Here is a 16112-nt window from a genome sequence, read left to right on the forward strand (position 1 = left end):
ATGATATTGATTCTTCTAATCTCAGAGCATGGGATATTTTCCCATTTGTTTGTGTCATCTGTGATTTCTTTTAGCAGTGGTCTGTAGTTCTACTTCTAGAGATCTTTCACCACCTTGGTTAGATGTATTCCTAAGTATTTATTTTATGTGGCTATTTTAAAAATAGGAACAAAATTAAACGTTATTATCATTAAATAGATTATTTGACTTTGGTGCCTTGGCTTGCGCACTGTTGGCTTGTCTCTGTTGAGGTGCAGTATCACATGTGATCAAAGTAAAGAACATCAGTTCCATGGTGGTGCTGGTTGGCTGACAGTCCCAATGCACTTCTTTGCTTTTAGTGTGCTGTTAGGATTACAATTTGTATCTCCTGGATTAACAGAGATACGGATTATATTACCTGTTTTTAAATAAAGTAATGCTTACAAAATGAACAAGTGGCTAAAAGAAGACTGTACAGAAACTACAGATTGAAAGTAATATTAATGATATAAACACAAGGTAAAAAAAAGAAAGCAGCAGAGTTAATACTACTAGTCTGTAGCAATTTGAGATAAAATACAATGACATCATCATATGTGGTGAGAAGTAAGGCAAAAATGGAAATTATTAAGGAGACATCTGAAATACATACATATTTGCCTATATATTTGTTAAAGATGACTCTGGCCCTAAATATGTATCCCATCTTAAAATCTTACCTAGTGGAAATATAAAGCCCTAAGTATTAATTTAGCATTAAAATATTTATTTTGTCTTTATCTTCAAAATTTTATGTCTTTAATATATAAATATAGTAGCACATATGTATGTTTTATTTAAAATACACATACTACAGTTGCATGTTGCATGCTAAAATATTTTCTTAATGAGAGAGAAGCACTGGTCTAAGTAAGCAGTTAGTGTCTCTGACTCAGGTGGTAGCAGTGGAGATGGAGATGATTGGGTGTCTTCATGTCTTTGAGTAAAATGTGCAAAGAAGAACCAGTGGAACTTTGTGATTAATTAGATAAAATGGGAACAGTGAGACATTGGGTTAAGGTTAACTGCCACATTTGCAGTCAAACCAGGTGGAGGATGGGACCATTTTTTGAGACTTAGGTTTGAGAGGCAAGAACTCTGAGTTCAGTTTTAGGCATACTAAGTTTGTAATACCAGTGAATTATCCAAGTGGTCAGTTAAATACTCCACTGTCGATATCAGAAGAGGGACTGGATCAGAAATATTACTTGCTACTAGTGATCTCCGTATATGTGGTAACAAAAGGCATGGATATGATTAAGATCACCAGGGGAGAAAACACCTAGTGAACGGAGAAGAAGGCCAAGGATTGGGCACTGAAATGCAGACTTAGGATGGAGGGAAAGCCTGTACCAGAAAACAAAGGGGAATAAAAGGCCAGAGAATTAGAAGGAAAACAAGGCGAGCAGGTCATTATGGAAACTAAAGGAATGACAGGGGAAAGTGGTCAGGCATGTCCAATGATGCCAAGAATTCATGTTAAATGACGGCTCAGAAGTTCCAGGAGTAAGCAATGTGCAGATTATCCATAACATTTTAGAGAGCTGTTTGGAGAGTTAAAAAGTCCAAGACAGAAAAGTCTGGTGTGAATGGTCTTGCTGCTAAGTGAACATGGACCCATCACCCAACTAACTGTATTTTTTAATTCCAAAATATTTGTTTTCTGATTATGAAAATGTGCTTTTTAATTAGAGAAGAAGGAGGAAATACAGAGACAAATGAAGACAAATAAAATGGTCCCCCATTTCCCAACCGATGTCAACTAAATTAATATTAATCTATTGATATTTCCTTCATATACTTATTAATACAGATACAGTTATTTTTATTTCAATATTGTAGACTAAGTCGTGTTAATCTTATTATTCTGCTTTGGTTTTTTTACATTTCTTCTTACCTTTAAGTATTTTTGAAATTTCGATTTTGGCTGGATGTGGTGTCTCATGTCTGTTTTCCCAGCACTTTGGGAGGCCGAGGTAGGAGGATCGCTTGAGCCCAGGAGTTTGAGATCAGTCTGAGCAACATGGTAAAATCTCATAGCTAAAATGTTTTTTAAAAATTAGCTGGTCTTGATGGCAATCCACCTGTAGTCCCAGCTACTCCAGAGGCTAAGACATGAGTCCAGGGAGATTGAGGCTGCAGTGAGCTGAGATTGTGCCACTGCACTCCAGCCTGGACAACAGAGAGAGATCTTGACTCAATAAACAAAGATTAGTATTTTTAACAGCTGAAAAATATTTCTGCATCTGATTATATCAAAATGAATATGCTCATTAACTTTGGCCAAGTAAGTCATTTGTAGTTTTCACATATATATATATAATTCTATATGAGCATCCTGTATATAAATCTTTGACTAGGAGGCATTCATAAAAGTGATACTCCTGGTTCTTCAAAGGCTTGCTGTCTCTCTGTCTATCCAAGATTCTTTGAGGAAGTACTACTTAGTACCCATTATACTCTTTCAGCATCATTTTGTACACTTTCATGCACACTCTAATCTGTCTTTTAAAATTGTGTATTATATTTGTATTATAAATAAATGTATTTCTTAAGTACAGTATGTGTTTGCATTTTGCTTTTTATCCTAATTGAATCTTATCCTTTAATAAGCACACTTAATACTTTTATATCGATTATTATAATTCATATACTTTATAGTCTGTCATCGTATGTTATGCCGTTTCAAGTTTCCTGGGTCTTTACCCTTTTCCTCTGATTTTTGCAGTGTGGACTTGGCTTTGTTTTGCAGTTGCCTCAGATACTGACTTACAAAGCTTATGCTTACAAACTATTCCAGAAGAAAAATGTCGTTTCCTGAGATTAATTGGCTGCATGATATTTGTTTTGGGAAATTACTTGTTTGCAAAGCCACTGGTATATTCCAGGGGACTGCCACTCTTTAGAACATTGGTGTTTTCTTTATATTCCACTTGTCTTGGACTTGTCTTTCTCTCATTAACATTTGTCAATTCTTTCCAATATGCTGAGGAAGCTGAAAGAGAAAAAAAAAATGTTCACTGACAGTTGAGTGTCTGCAGTATAGTCCTTATTTACACAGAAGATTTTGTTTAATCTTAATAATCCTGTGAAGCAAGTACATTGTCATTTTACAGATGAGGAGACTAAAGTTAAAAGGCATACTTGGTCCATTTAATGTCCTTAGTAAATAGTAGAGTCAGAATTCAAACTCAAGGTTGTTCTTCAACAAATACTTATTTAGTGCTTACTCTATAGAAATTGTTGTACCCTTTATGATACATACACAAAAATCCCTGCCCCCATGGAGCTGAGACTCTAGTGAGTAGAGAGAGACACTAAACAAGAGAGGAGGTAAACATATTGGGAAAGAATGTGACAAGCACTGTGTAAAAAGTAAATTTGAGCAGAGTAAAGGAACTCCAGAAAAGGTGACAGGTTTCAGTTTTAAATTGGGAGGTCAGTGCAGGCTTCCTTGGAAAGTGATGTGACTGTAGCTTCATTTCTTTGTACCACACTACACTGCTGCTGCCGTGTTAAAATTCATTACTGTTGGATTACCCCCTCTTACCAAATTAGGGCCCTAAGGCTTTCTGAGTTTCTTATTACTGTGAATGTAAATCTTCATTCCTCCATAAAGTAAGAGGGCAAGGACTTTTTTTTGTTCTGTTTTGTTTTGCCATAAGATTTTTCCAAGCCTAACCTCATTTAAAACTTCAGCTTTCTTTACAGTATTTTTTACAAGCAATTTCCTCTCTCATTATATTTTTCATGGTGATTTTACTTACTTAACATGTCTTCTTTCACAACTGATATGCTTTTGAAGAGATTTGTGTCAGTGGAATTTTTGTGAATAACATTACATTTTAAATTCCATTTTACTTTTTTATAACTTGGATAGTTGTGCCTTGTATTTTGTGTGTTAATATTTTTAGTTATGGGGCTGTTTCATGCATGTTGAGCCAGGTGGGGATGTGGCAGAGCTTATATGAAATAAACTTGTTACCTTCCTTAGTTAAACAAAGTGTGTATAAGAAATAATAAATTTCTGCTTATGATACTTAAAACAACATTAGCTTTTTATTTTACAAGTGGTACTAAACTGAGGGGGATCACCAGTGAGAAACGTCTTATGCCCTTTAGGTTATAGAGAGAGATGCCATCTAGACCATAAAGCATTTTGCGTCAATAGTTTACGAAATGGCAAATACATTCCATTAGGATAAGAAAGGTATTGTTGCCCCAGGGAGTTGTTTCTCCGGAGATGTTTAAATCCAACAGCTGGGAAAAGGAAAAGGTTTTGAGGTACAAAGGACACTGATTAAATGCAGTAACTCTTATTAATTTTCTTTGCCCAATAGTGTGGATGTTAAAGTTTGTTTATTCCAAGAGTGATTTTTGTTTTTATGCCTGTGACTACATATTTGATCATAGAAATTTGCATAACATGTATTGTATAAGTGATAAATTGGTGTATCTTCAGGTTTTTCAGTATAATATGGTTGGTCTTTGGGTCTTTTCTAGGTTTGTGACTTGGCTTTTAGCCTGAAGAAAATGCTGATTCGACACAAGATGACTCATAATCCCAATCGTCCACTGGCAGAATGCCAGTTTTGCCATAAGAAGTTTACAAGGAATGACTACCTCAAAGTGCACATGGACAATATCCATGGTGTAGCTGACAGCTAATGGGGGCTGTAAAAGAATTAAACTATTCAGAAAGGCTCCTAATATGAATCCCAGATTTTTCTCACCTGATCAGCATAACAGAAGTAGCCAAAAGTAACTTACTGGTCTCATAGTTCTTATTTGCCTGCATTTAGAGTCTGTAGATGCATATGCAACCAAAAAGAGTCTTATTCTTACTGAGAAATGGTATAAATGGAAAAAAAACCACAACTCTGTAGCCTTGCAAAATGCAAGTTGTGCTCTGTCTTATAAAAATGGAGAAAGGAGTCATGGCTCTCTTTCTTGGCCATCTCTCTGTAATGAAGTTTATTAATATACTTCCCTAATAGGCCTCTTTATTTTATTGTTATTCTTTGTGTGTATGTGTCTGTGTGTGTGTGTGCACTCACTTGCAAATACTGGTTGTTGCAGCTGGTTTTACCAATTTAAATAGAAATAAATCAAGATATCCTACTATTTCTTTGCAGATAAGGGTAAGAATAAGAGTTATCAAAGTCTCCAGTGTGATAGGAAAATAAATACTTGCTATTTTATAAAACATATCAAGAGTTGATCTTATCTACTAACTATGCAATCTGCTATCTTATCTACTAACTTATCTACTACTATCTTATCTACTAACTATGCAACAAATGAGTTTAAAATAGAGATATTTGATAACTAAAACATCTATCAAAATATTGCTCATTTTAGAGAATTCTTAGGAAGCATGATTTACTCATTCAGGTGCAAACATTCATGGTCTGGGATACTTTTATAAATTCTACACAAAAATAATTGTCACATTTAAACATTCATCAGTCTATGCCTCTTGAATTTAGACCATTTAGCTTTAGAAATTAACAGTATACCAATATATATAATTAAAAATAGAAATCAAATAGATTCTCCATATTTGGTGACAGAGGGCAGAACAATAGTGACAATTCCACATCGTTTATGATCAACACAGCCCTTTCCCCCTGTCCTTCCATAAAAGTGCACAGAACATGTTAGTGCAGATACAGTCCTCAGAACATTAACATTCAATTTTGCAAAAGACATTTTCCAGAATTTTGGCAGTAGGTAATTCTGAAACACTTTTGAATTACCTTCAGTCATCCCTCATAATTAGGAATCCAGAATACAAAGTACAAACCTGGCAATTGTTATGATTGAAATTGTCACTAATGCTTAAGGGAAATTGAAGCAAGAAGCAGCATTTCTTCCTTTAGGTTATATTTCAGCAAAATACTTGACAGTAACATACAATGAACAGTTTGTTTAGAGAGATGATATGATACAATATAATAATGATGTCAAAATAACCTAGAGGAATCCAAAAACCAGAAAAACATTTAAATGAAGCCCAACTCATGAACTTCTCTAACCGGAACCCACTCAAAAGCGAGGAAGTGTAGTTTTTTGTTGTTTCTTTTTCTTTTTGAGACAAAGTCTCCCTCTGTTCCCCAGGCTGGAGTGCAATGGCACGATCTCGGATCACTACAACCTCCACCTCCCAGGTTCAAGTGATTCTCCTGCCTCAGCCTCCTGACTAGCTGGGATTACAGGCACACGCCACCGCACCCAGCTAATTTTTATATTTTTAGTAGAGACAGGGTTTTGCCAATTGGTCAGGCTGGTCTCAAACTCCTGACTTTGTGATCTACCCGCCTTGGCCTCCCAAAGTGGCGTGAGCCCCACCTCGCATGCCGGTGGTGTGAGCCACCACGCCCAGTCAAAAGTATAGTTTTAAGGAAGTTATTTGGTTCTAATTAGTTAAGGAGAAGGGTTATCTGAGATGCAGTTCTTTGACTTCAGGAATATCATTGTAGAATTATATTCATGCCCAATTCCAGTTTTAAAAAGAAAGATTCAATATATTCATTTGAATGTAAAATACTAAATTTGAATCTTAGAGATAACTTTTAAAAATATAAATCCTAAAATTATAATTTAGAAGATATTTAAGTATAGTCATATGTAGTATTTTATATCTGAAATTATAGACTGTATTTTGTAAAAATAAATTTTGGTCTTATTTCTCACTATGTCATTTGTTGCAACAACATATTTTTAGATCTAAAGTGTTTTCAATTTAATATGATAGTGTGTTTAATATCATTTCAATATAAAAAGACATCTGTAAAATTTAGTAGTGTGTATTATTTAAACACATCATGTATATTCCTTTGAATGCTGCTTTCTCTACATGGGATGCTTTATATCCCAATTATGTGATGAATGTAAAACTTGAAAGGAGTTCAAATACCAATTTTGTGTAATCAACAGTGAGTCACAATTCACACGGCTGCTGGGGAAATTACCCTGAAAACTGTGTTGTTTCTATGCCGTGGAGTAAACAGATAAGGAAGAGGTGCTGGGCTTTATCCTGCTGAAAGTTTATAGGCAAGGAAATATTTAGAAAATAGTGTAGAAGGACTTACAACAGAGAGTGGTATACTACTCTCTCCTTTCAGAGAACTGAAACCAAAACAAGTTCTTAGAAGACTATTTGTATGCTGTAAATTTTTATCCAAAAGACAAGTATTTACAGATAGTTTTAGATACATTAGCAATCTCTTGCTAAAACTTTTTCTTTTCCAAGTCCTGAAGGAATAAAACTTTTGAATTAGTAATAACCAAAAAAGATAATATTTTAGGCATGATTATTAAAAGCATAGATAATCATAGAGGAAAAGTCTTACCGGCAAGCTGAAGTACAGATACCTACTTTGAAGTGTCTTTTGTTTCTGCTGTGAAAGATTTTGACTGGGAAAAGACCCGACTCTTGGTGCCTATAAAGTCTAAGTAATAGAGTCTTAGAAACTGGCTAAGTTATTTTAAGAGATATTCAATAATGTGGGTGGTTTCAGATACCCTTTTATAATCACTGTCTTTGTATATTAACACTCAAGATATTTATGTGTCTTTAATTTGTCTTTGTTTCACAATAACTGGCTTTTATTTTCCTTTTCATGGTGTTTGTTGCCTACATAGAAGCATTTATTAGTTAATTATGATCAGCAGTTGCAGCATAAAAGTCTTCATTGGTGATACACTCTTGGAGTTACATAGTATAGTTAACATGTTATTTCAAGAAACATGAGTGTGTGTGCGTGTGTGTCTGTCTGAAGAGTATCACTTCTATGCAGTGCTTACACATGCAAGTGCATTACTTTGCTCAAAAATCTTCTGACCTATCGCAGTCAACTCATGCATAAGTATGAACATGTATTATATAGAAAGTCTTACAGCCTTAGTTTCTGTTTTAGATTTTATGTGCTGCTTCCTTTCTCAAACAAAAACTGGAAAGGAAAAAGGATAGGTAATAGAAATATTCATTTTTTTCCCTTCACAAATCTAAATGTTGCTTGGAAACTCATCTTAGAGTCATGAATACATGGAGGTGGGTAGGTAGGAAATGTGTCTCTTTAAAACCCTAAAATGTTACCACTAATATTGACATTTATTTGCGTGCATATAAATGGAGCATGTGTAAACATAGAATTCCAATAGCATTTTTATTATAAATCTATAATAAATCTATATAAATCACTACCAGGCTTGGTGTTAGCGTTTTATTTTAGTATAGAACTATAACTAGTACCATTCTATGGTAAAGTCCAAATGAATGTTTTAAAGTTGTTTTTGATGAATGAAAGAAATGTAATTACCGTTACTTGAAGACCTCATGCTTTTATGGTTTATACATCTAAGTTTTCTCAATCTGCAAAGTATCTCTGAAGTTGAGCCAAGTTGGTCTTAGGACTATGAGAGAAAAACTTTTCCTTGTCTCTATTCTCATTGCTGGCTCTTCAGAGAACAATGTGAAAAGGAGCATCACTCTAAGAATGAATGAAACCTGATATAGTAGCATCTTAAGTAAAAATAACTTGATGCTCATAAATATAATTTAATGATAATAAAAGTTATGGCAAATATTTCAGGTATTCCTTTTTTTAAAAGTGATCTTTATCATTTTGATGTTGCCCCAATCTTGCGATATATTCTTGATACAAAAAAATATGCATGTGAATCGTGGATTTAGAAATTATACATTCATTTTAACTTTGATTTTTCAGAATCGGCTGAGGCACTAGTTCTTTGGAGCTGACTCATAGCCTTAGATAGCTTGGACTCAAAACTATATTATCACCCCACACATTGTTAATTTGTTGTATGACAGAATAAAATATTAACTCTGGAGCCTTCAGTGTGGGCATGTCAAAATATCCTAGATATTCTAGACCCAGGAAATAGTCTGCAATGTAACAGCTATCTTACATACTAGAATGGTGCTGCTGATCAAGTGTCCAAATTCCTTATCCTCCTTCTTTAAAAAATTCTTAATACTGAAACAAATGTTCCTTTTCAGTTAGAAAATATATAGTACTGAGTTTCCTGAAATCAAAAAATATATTTAGTTATCTAAATATTTGATTCGCATATTTAGCTTCCTAATCATGCAGACTTTTAGCCAATTAGAATAAAGTCTTAGTCCTTGAACCCATGCCACCTTATAACATATTACATGGTAGGAGGAAGCTAAGATGTTAAATTATGTCAATAATGTACATGTTTAAAATTAAGAAAGGATATAGGACAACTGACGCTTGATCATCTAAGTTAATGCAAAACAGTTCAAACAAAATATCACTGCTCCTGACAAGGGAAACTATAGACCTATTAGGAATTAGTTACACTTAAAAAATGCAAATAATATCAGTTTGTCTCTCCAAAATAGTATAAAAAGGAAAAGAATTACAGCTCACAGTGGATATGTGAATCACTCCTTTACTGTTTTTTGATTTTGTGTTCTTACAGACCATCTGATAATACTTTTTAATTTTATTTGGTATCTCTTTCTTCAGTTTTTGACTGGCGTATCTCTTTTCATTCTACTGAAACCTTTTATGTGATTATATGAAAATTTTACATTGCTTTTTAATAAACAGATATTAAGATTTCTCAATTTTTATCCTGTCTGACAACATTGAACTGAGTGCTTTTCAGTCTGCAATGATGGCTTTGTCCTGCCTTTCTAACAGTCTCATCTAGCCTTATTTGGATGGTGGGCTGAGCTTGTATTGGAGAGTACTCAAGAGAAATCTGGTGCTTCATACCTAGCAGATGAAATTCATCACCAATGTGTAAATCTAATGAAAGCCTGGTATTGTGGACATAGGCCAGTATACTCTGCACAGTCCTAGCTGCTGATGTAAAACTGAAAGCAAGAGAGTCTTCTAAAAAGTATGCCAGGGGCTTTCTTACCATGGACACATGTATTACTATTGAAAGCTGAATGAATGAATCCATTACTGGAATTAGTTGTTAAAACAATATATTATCTATTCATTCCTTAATATTTGTTAAAGCAACATAAAAAATCAAGTACATTGACCCCAACTCTATACTTTTTATTTTCTAAGGTAAATATTACCATCTGAAAAACCAAAATTGTCTTTAATGGACAAAAAAGGTCAGAAAGTAAATGTTAATGGCATGGAAGAAAACCACCTAGTTCCTATTCTGTGTTGGCATGTAAAGAGTATGGAGATGAGGAGCAATGACACACTTAATTGATTATAACACTTTTATTTAAATTGGCAAACTGATGAGTTCTTTTGTGAATTACTACATGTAGTAATTAAGAATTTTGAGGCTGGATACAGTTGTTCATGCCTGTAATCAAGGCAGTTTGGGAAGCCCAGGTGGGCAGATCACTTGAGTCCAGGAGTTTGACACCAGCCTGAGCAACATGGCAAAACCCCCATCTCTACCAAAAATACAAAAATTAGGTGGCATATGCATATAATCTCACCTATTCAGGAGGCTGAGGCAGGAAGATTGCTTGAACCCAGGAGGCGGAAGTAGCAGTGAGCTGAGATCATGCCACTGCACTGCAGCCTAGGCGACAGCAAGACCCTGTCTCAAAAAAAGTTTTTGGAAAATCTGACTTTATAGAAATTGGCCAAGTCAAATCTACTTTTAACTTGTCTAGTTTCATTACCGAAATGTAGGAAATCTTCTCCAGACCTTCTAATCAAAAGGCTCACTACCTAAGTAAAATAACTGAAGCTCATTTTCTACCTGACAAATACAGTACATAGCTTTCTCCAGAAAAAAAAAAAAAGAAAGAAAATAATATAAAGAAGGGTCAAGTACAACTCTTATCACTTTCATTCTTTCCTTCTCTTCTCGAATAAAATCCATGTCTTGTGCTGTATCAGCTGCAGTATAACTCTGGTGTAGTCTCCAGTTCTACTCTTTAAGAGTGACAAGTCAGTTTTATTCCTGAACTCAAATTATGATATTTAGGATATTAAGTTGTTTCCTTTCTACTCTGACTAAAATATGAAATTGGGGTGGATAAATTTAGCTGTTTAGGATACTATTAGATTAAGTATGTGAGTTGAGTCAATTGGCTTTATCCTGATAAAACTATTCCAAGTTTTCTAAGCTACAGTCTGACCCCAGTTGCATCAGTTCAGTAAAGGGCATATGACTTGTTGCTTACCACAGATCTAGGGACAGGAAGTGTGTGGTTGACACAGAATCACTAGAATGAAACAAGGATTACAAAATGTATGTCATATAAGCCAAAACAATCCTGAAACAGAACAAAGCTGGAAGCTTCATACTTCCTGATTTCAAAGCATATTACAAAATTATTGTCATCAAAACACTATGTTACTGGCATAAAAACAGATACATAGAGGCCAATGGAACAGAATAGAGAGCATAGAAAACCCTTCATGTAGATGGCTAAATGATCTTCAACAAGAGAGCTAAGACTATACAGTGGGAAAAGATAGTCTCTTCAATAAATGGTATCAGGAAAACTAGATATACACATGTAAAAAAAAGTTGGAGCCTTACCTCATATAAAAAAATTAAAAATGGATTGAAGACCTAAGTTTAAAACCCAAAGCTGTAAAACTAGAAAGAAACATGGGGAAAATTCTTTATGACATTTTATCTGGCAATGATTTCTTGGATATGACACCAGAAACACAACAAAAGCAAAAATAGACAAATGGAACTACATCAAACTTAAAAATTTCTGCACAGCAAATGAAATAATCAGAGTGAGAAGCAACCTATGAAATAAGAGAAAGCATTTGCAAACCATGTATCTGTTAAAAAGTTAATATCCAAAATAGGTTAAGAATCATAGAACTCAACAACAGTAAACAGCAACCAATTGAAACATGGGCAAAGAACTAGAGTAGACATTTATCCAAAGAACATAAATGGCCAAAGAGCATTCAAAAAAGATGTTCAGCATTACTAGTCATCAGTGAAATGCAAATCAAAACCACTATGAAGCCTCACATCAGTTAGAATGGCCATTATCAAAAAATAAAACATAAGCATTGGTGAGAAAGAATGTAGAGAAATTGGAATGATTGTGCACTGTAGGTGGGGCTGTAAAATGGTACAGCCACTATGGGAAACAATAGGATGTTTCTAAAATAAAAATAAAATTATCATGTGATCCAGCAAACCCACTTCTTGTTATTTATCTGCCTTAGTCCATTTTGTGCTGCTATATAAGCTAAGACTTGGTAATTTATAATGAACAAAAATGTATTGCTCACAGTTCCGGAGGCTGGGAAGTCCAAGATCAAAGTGCCAGCATTGCCAAGGATGTTATTGCTGTGGCATCCCATAGTGGAAGGTGAAAGAGAGGGCAAAAGAACCCATCCTTTTATAAGGAACCCATTCTCACAATAGTGGCATTAATTCACTCATAAGGGCAGGCCCCTCCTGGCCTAATCACCTTCTAAAGGTCCTATGTCTTAATATTGTTACCATGGCAACTAAATTTCAATTTCAACATGAATTTTAGAGGGGACAAAGATTCAAACCATAGTATCATCCCGAAGAATTGAGAACAGGATCTCAAAGAGATACTCGAACACTTATTTCTTGTAGCATTATTCACAATACCAAGAGATGGAAGTAGCCTAAACGTGCGTCAATGGATGAATGGATAAAGAAAATTTCATGTACACCAACAATGGAATAATATTTAGCATTAAAAAAGAAATTATTTCATATGCTACAACGTAGAACCTTGATGACATTATGCTAAGTGAAATAAGCCAGTCAGAAAAAGACAAATACTGCATCATTTTACTTAAATAAGGTATCTAAAGTAGTCAAACTGACAGAAACAGAAAATAGAATGCAGCTACAAGGGAAAGAAAGAAAGGGAAAATAAGAGTTGTTAAATGAGTGTAGGGTTTCAGTTTCACAGGATGAAAGAGTTCTAGACATCTGTTACACAACTATGCAATAGTTAACACAGTGCTGTGGACTGTACACTTAAAAACTGTTAAAATGAAAGAAAATGTATGTCCTATAGACAAGGTTACAATAATACTCTTCTAAAAATAGGTATTTTTAAATTAAAATTTCAGATAAAAATGCTGCAATTTAAGAATTAAAACATCCTTCCTAAGGCATATATGTTATATGTAGAGTTGAGATTAAGCTTTCATCTCCTGAGTTTTGTCTCTCTTCTTATTGGAGGTCGTATTCCAAATATACAATTTGAATTCTGAGTTTGAATTTTATCTCTATATGGATACAGATGTGACTTTCTAAATATCTGACACATTCAGTACCCCTTTGAAGGAGTGATTTGTAACATGTATAGAAACATATTATTGTGTATAATATAATTTTTTTGTATCTGATGCTTAAATTAAAACTAAGGTTCAATTAAACCAAGCTTGGATCTCAGGTATTACCTATGAAGAAAAAAATGTTTGGTTGGCTCATGGTTCTGCAGGATGTACAGAAAGCATGGTACTGGCATCCGTAGGATATCTGGGTAGGCCTCAGGGAGCTTTTCCCATGGCAAAGGCAAAGCAGGAGCATGCATGTCATATAGCCAGAGAGGGAGCAAAAGAGAGAAGTGAAGTGGGTGGGGAGGTGCTACCTACTTCTAAACAACCAGATCTCACAAGCACTCACTAACGCAAGGAGAGCACTAAGGTGATGTCACTAAACCATTCATGAGAAATCCACCCCGTGATCCAATCAACTCCTACCAGGCACCACCTGCAACACAGGGGATTACAATTCAACATGAGATTCAGAGAGGATACATATCCAAACTATATGGAAAGGAATAAAGAATGGAAAGAGAGAAGACCATACATTTGAAAAGGTGATGTATCTGTAGCATCATTTATTTAACTGAATGGTGTCAATTTTTTTAAACAAAATAGATTTAATATTATCTACTTGTTAAGTCTGTTTTGAGAAATAAATTAGAAAAAGCATAACGCTATCTAAAAAGAATGCCTGACACAGTTTGAGTTCAAGAAGTGGTATTGCCTTAGCTCCTCCAAATATTTCACTTGTCATCCTATACATGCTGCTTAGAAAACCTCCCACCACTTCCCAGCATTCCAGCTCACACCCTGAAGCAAACTTGCCATGAGCCAAATTAGATAATCTTTTAATTTGTATATCATTGACATAACTATAGTGATAGAAGCATATCATTTGGGAATATTTTTGAAAATTCTTAAGCATTGTATTTACCAATTTAACACATAATAGTTTATCAATGATACCTTTTCTTTTAACTCTAACCATTCAAAAGAAGATATTTTATTAATACCTAGCCTATCAGGTAGTTTTCAAAAGAAGATATTTTATTAATACCTAGACTATTGGGTAGTTTTTATTTTATTTTATTATGCTTAAACTATATCTGACTCTTTTTTTGTGTGTTTGTTTTTGTTTTTTGTTTTTTTTTTTTGAGACAGAGTCTGTCACCCAGGCTGGAGTGCAGTGGCACGATCTCAGCTCACTGCAACCTCCCCCTCCTGGCTTCAAGTGATTCTCCTGCCTCAGCCTCCTGAGTAGCTGGGATTGCAGGCACATGCCACCACGTCCAGCTAATTTTTTGTATTTTTAGTAGAGACAGGGTTTCACCATGTTAGGTTGGTCTCGAATTCCTGACCTTGTGATCCACCCACCTCAGTCTCTCAAAGTGCTAGGATTACAGGCGAGAGCTACGGCACCCAGCCCTATGTGGCTTTTATCTTAAAACTTAATCTAATGAATAACTTTATTGTATAAACCTTCAGCTACCCACCTCCTCATTAACACAATTAAATAATAGTATTCAAATATTCAAAAGAGGAAATAACCTTATGATATTAATCATATTTTATGTGATATAGCTCATATCAAAATGAAATTTGCCATAAGTAATAAAAACTGGCTGTTAATGTAATTACATCAAAACCCACAAATTAATTTGTGTGTACATGTGAATCTAAATACATCTTTCCTTTTCTAGACACATTAAAAGAAAAGGAAGAAATACTCTGAGAAGATTAAGAAACAGAAATTTGCCATTTATCTATTATGGATAAAGTCAGCCACTATTTAGGGGGAAGAAAAAGGTAAAATGATATACCTTGAGATGAAAAACAAATTTACATCTTTGAAAAATATTAAGCAGAATTTTTTTTATTCATTTAATTATTTAAGATAATTTTTGGATACATGTTCTCTTTAGAAAAAGAACAGCAGTGAAATTTATAAAATTAAGGGCATTTTATAATACAGGATCATGGTGGTCAGACACAAGTATTGCTGCAAATTAGATAAGCCCCAAAAGGAGGGCATTAATGAGAAGTGCCACACTGTGGTTGATAATGGGAGGCTGAGCAGCCAGAAATGATAAAGAACATGAATCTTAAAGGCCTGAGTGTCTTTTGGCCTTCATGGGCTCTAAATAGTAGAATATGTTAACATATTCGAAGAAAAAAAAAAAGCCTGATTTCCATATTCTCTTTAGTCTTGTTATCTAGAGACTCCAGGAGCAGTGGATTTGTTTTCTCAATCAAATCAGATATGTTCATGAAACTGGTAAAAATAGGACCTCTTCCTTGCTGACAAGGAAGTGCTTATCTGACAGGGAATGTTTCATCAATTAAAATATTTCTCATCTTCTTTGGATGCTTTGTAGCCCATGAAATAAAGGGATATGCTTGGATATGAATGTTAAATACTGAGGCTTACTGTATATCAAGATTTTGCTGTTTATCGTTGTTGTTGTGATGTGTTTTCAGAAGAAATTGTCTGGACCAAAACGTCTGACATTAACTGATCTTTCTCCACAGAACATCCTGTGGTAAATTATTACGTTACTGGCTCCCAATAAATCATGGCTTCTGGCATATTAGTGAGCATAAGTATGAGAGTAGAAGACCCTCTCACTCAACCTACAGAACCATGAAAAATAATTCCTTGCTGTTGTTTTAAACCCCCAAGTTATGTGGGGGTGGTTGTTACAAAGTAATAGATAAATACAGAAATTAGTATATAGAAAAGGGCTTCTACTTTAACAAAAACCTGTAATATATGCCATTGTCTTTGGGACCCAGGCAGTGAGTATAAACTGGAAA

The 16112-nt window shown here is 34.5% G+C and overlaps 1 protein-coding gene across 4 annotated transcripts in view; it reads left to right on the forward strand.

The window, feature by feature from the left end:
* Positions 1 to 8232, forward strand: part of PRDM5 (PR/SET domain 5) — a 215679-nt gene extending 207447 nt beyond the window's left edge. For all 4 annotated transcript variants that reach the window (XM_074396953.1, XM_074396954.1, XM_074396951.1 and 1 more), the window contains one exon: positions 4525 to 8232. In XM_074396953.1, the coding sequence (XP_074253054.1) occupies positions 4525 to 4689 (165 nt within the window). In that variant the 3' untranslated portion in view covers positions 4690 to 8232. The remainder of the gene's footprint in view (positions 1 to 4524) is intronic.
* The last annotated feature ends 7880 nt before the right edge of the window (positions 8233 to 16112 follow it).

This window comes from Saimiri boliviensis, chromosome 3, assembly GCF_048565385.1.
Source record: "Saimiri boliviensis isolate mSaiBol1 chromosome 3, mSaiBol1.pri, whole genome shotgun sequence".
NCBI lineage: Eukaryota > Metazoa > Chordata > Mammalia > Primates > Cebidae > Saimiri > Saimiri boliviensis.